We start from the raw sequence: 3,528 nt of genomic DNA on the forward strand, positions 1-3,528 counted from the left end.
CTTCTGTGTGCTGAGATTAAAAGCATGTGCCACCACACCTGGCCTACAACTGGCTTACCTTACAAAAAAAACTACTATGCCTAACTGGTGGGGGTAGGAGGGGAAAAATATTTTCCCAAATAAAGAGGCTGGGTCCAGAGAAAAAAAAACTAGTGGACTATAGTGGATATCCCCCACTCAAACTCAGGCCCTTCTTCTCACTTACGTGATGCTTCTCAACACCCCTGCAACTTGCCATTGGACCTCTAAGACTGTTCTAGACAGATTATGTTCATTGTTGGCCCTTCATGTACTGGAAACAACTTAGTTGGGCCAGATGTCTAAGTGAGAAGAGACCCAAGTTCCAGGTTTCAGGGTTGGTAAATGTTAATGAAGTGCCTAGCAAAGACACAGTGGCTGTTGTTTGGCGTGGCTCTTCCTTAGCAAAACTTTCTCAAATTGACTTCAGCATCAGAGGGCCCTTGTCAAGTTAGTTAGTCGCACTGCAGCCCTGAGGAGGATGTCGGCCAACTCCAGGTGCCTGCAGACAAAGGCCCAGCGCTAAGAATTGCCAGTAAGTCTTAAATTTTGCCTTGTGCACCATTTGAGTCAATATTACAATCGGGCTAAAACCATACTGACTATGGAAATAACGCAGTGAAATATTTGCAACTGTTTCGCAGAAGTTGCCAGAGTCTCCCAAGCTCTGGATCTCATTTACCTCAGTAGCTCCAGTATCTAGGAAAGGTTCCCCTAAGACACTCGAAGCCTGAAGGCAAAAAGAAGCATGCCTGGACTGCAATTCCCAGACGCCGTCGCGGGGCCTCAGAATCCGGGACATCGTCCGCATGGACCCCTGGGTATTGTGGTCTCACGCTTTGGCAGCAACCCTCTGCTGACGGTAAAATTTCTGGAGAGCGGAGGACCACAACTCCCAGCAACCCTTGGTCCGGTGCGGGGGGTCTTCACGTTTCCGTGGCGCGGCGCAAGCGCACTGAGTCCTAGCCGCGGACCGCGCAGACTGAATAATAAAAGGGGAGCGGCGAAGAGGCAGGAAGACAGGACCATGTCGAAGGGCCCCGGGCCCGGCGGCTCCGCAGCTTCCTCGGCGCCCCCGGCCGCTACCGCTCAGGTGCTGCAGGCACAGCCCGAGAAACCGCAGCACTACACGTACGTAGAGCCCCCCCCGCCGCGCGCGCACGCCTGACGTCAGCGGCCAGCGTGAGTCACGCGCGCAGGGAGAGCGCGAGGCGGCCTCTCCCTCCCCCCTTCTTCCTCCGTTCTGGCCCAGACCGGTTCCAACCTGCTGGGACCGGCCCCAGCCGCTTCCAACTGCCACCAACCTCTCTGGTCGGGCCGCGGGGCGGGAAACTTGGTCCCAGCCTGAGAGAAGGGAAGGCAGGATCTCGGGATGAGGAGTACACACTTCTCAGGCAAGGCCTTCGAGGCCTGACTTGTTTTCTGACTCGAATCACAGTACCAGGCTCCCCGGGGGCGTTAAGTCCACGACACAACCAAGACGAGTTCCTCAGGTGGAGCCCGAGAACCGCCTGTCGATGGCGATTTGCGTGAAGTTTGGAGACTCCGTGTAGCCTGTACGGGTGGCCTTTGTGTCCCAAAGAACCATAGATGTCTGTGAGGCCCACACTAGCTCTAATTCACTTAAGCAGTCGTTGTAGAGAAATAAATGCTTCAGAGACGGAATCGCCCCTTGCAGCCTGCCTTGGACCGGCCTGAGCCGGGGAGCCGGGCGTTGCGGGCGGAGGGTCTTGACAGCGCGCTGCTGGACGGGCGACGAGGGCCCGGGAGGCTGCGAGCCTGCCGTTCCGCGCGTCTCTGAGGGGGCCCTTCGCTTCCTCTCAAGGCGCCTTAAACGCGGCCTTGTGCTAGGTGCTGAGATGTCAGAGGCGCATCCTCCTGTTGCGCCAAACGCTGGTTTTTGCTTTTCCTTCCCCCTCCCCCCCCAACCGGGGATTGAACTCAGGCGCTTGCGCTTGCCAGGGAAGCGCTTATTCCACTGAGCCATCTCCCTGGTCCATGGTTTTTGCTTTTCCTGATGCTCTGACAGAGCCTGGTGATGAGGGGTTGGGCAGCTCAAGTTCAGCCAACAGCAGGAAGCATTTATTGGGAGTGGAGAAAACTAAGGGAAGACGTGCGCCTCTAGCTTTTCACTCAGAAATAAGAGCCTTTGGGAGAATGTTCTGCGATTGGGGAACCTAGATTGTAGGACGTGTACGTGCAGGCTTGTAGAAGTCTCAGGTGTTGGCTGAAATCATTATTTTGACTGCAGTGTTTGTATCCCAAATGTGCCCTGGTTTGGTGTTGCTTTGTCTATTTTTTTGAGGCAAGGCACACTATAGCTCAGCCTGGCCTTGAACTCCCAGTGATCCTCCTGGCTCACCTGAGCGCTGAGATTACAGATTTGTGCCGTCGTGTTCTGCTTCCTGCTTTTAATTTTTTACTCTTTGATGTGCTGGGCATCAAACCCAGGGTTTTAAGCATGGCAGGCAAGTGCTCTACCACTGAGCTCCATCCCCAGCCTTGCTGTGCACTTCCTTCCAGATGGTCTTTTTTTTTTTTTTTTGGTGGAACTGGGGTTTGAACTCAGGCTCTTGTGTTTACCAGGGAAGCACTTACCCTGTTGAGCCATTTTATCCCCAGCCCCTTTCCACATGGTCTTAACCTTAGACAATACTCATCATTTAAATTGAATGGCCAGGCAACTGGTTGGTCTTGATTTGCAAATCTGCAAACTTCATATATTGAGAATTTCTTTATAATTTAGTTGTTAGAAACTGGGTGTCATATAATCCCAGCTCTGGGGAGGCTGAAAACAGGATCACTACAAGGCCAAGTTGCATAGTGAGACTCTGTACCAAATTTATAATCTTGTTATTCAGATTTATTTTATTTATTTATTTATTTTTTGCTTTTTTTTTTTTTTTGAGATAGGGTCTCTATGTCGTTCAGGCTGGCTTTGAGCTCATTTTGTAACCCAGGCTGATCTTGAACTTGCAGCAATCCTCTTGCCTGAGCCTCCTGAGTGCTGGGAATTCTGGTTGTTCATATGTCCTTCAGTAAAATGACAAACACATCTTGAGTGATGTTGGTTTCAGCAACCTGTTTCTATGTTGTTATTGAGTTGTTCTGGAATCTATATTGGGATGGCTTTTTGATCCTTTTGGAGTTGGTAGAAGAAACAAGTAACCTGTTGTGTACGTGTCCATATCTGACTCTTTGTCCTTTTCATTCTCATTTGGGTTAGGGACAGAGCAATGGGATTTTGCTCTTGAGAAATCATAGAAAATTAATGGAGAAAAATCTTGTTTTACCTGGTAGATTTATTTATTTATTTTTATGTGTGGAACTGGGGATTGAATTCAGGCCCTTACGCTTGCCAGGCAAGCGCTTGGCCTACAGAGCCATCTGCCCAGCCCCTTTCCTGGTAGATTTATAAACTTTCAGAAGCTGTGATTTCAGAAATTTTTATCCTTTTGTCACTTAGGGATTGTAGCAGTGCACCACCATGCCTCACTGTCCTTTACTCTT

At 50.5% G+C, this 3,528-nt stretch overlaps 1 protein-coding gene across 3 annotated transcripts in view; it reads left to right on the forward strand.

Moving 5' to 3' along the window:
• The first annotated feature begins 833 nt into the window (after positions 1-833).
• The window catches only part of Unk (unkempt family zinc finger), a 52,000-nt gene continuing 49,305 nt past the window's right edge, over positions 834-3,528 (forward strand). For 2 of the 3 annotated variants that reach the window (XM_023713903.1, XM_012514506.2), the window contains exon 1: positions 834-1,149. In XM_023713903.1, the coding sequence (XP_023569671.1) occupies positions 1,046-1,149 (104 nt within the window). In that variant the 5' untranslated portion in view covers positions 834-1,045. The remainder of the gene's footprint in view (positions 1,150-3,528) is intronic. The other variant, XM_004630111.3, reaches the window with a different exon arrangement.

This window comes from Octodon degus, unplaced genomic scaffold, assembly GCF_000260255.1.
Source record: "Octodon degus isolate 3935 unplaced genomic scaffold, OctDeg1.0 scaffold00033, whole genome shotgun sequence".
NCBI lineage: Eukaryota > Metazoa > Chordata > Mammalia > Rodentia > Octodontidae > Octodon > Octodon degus.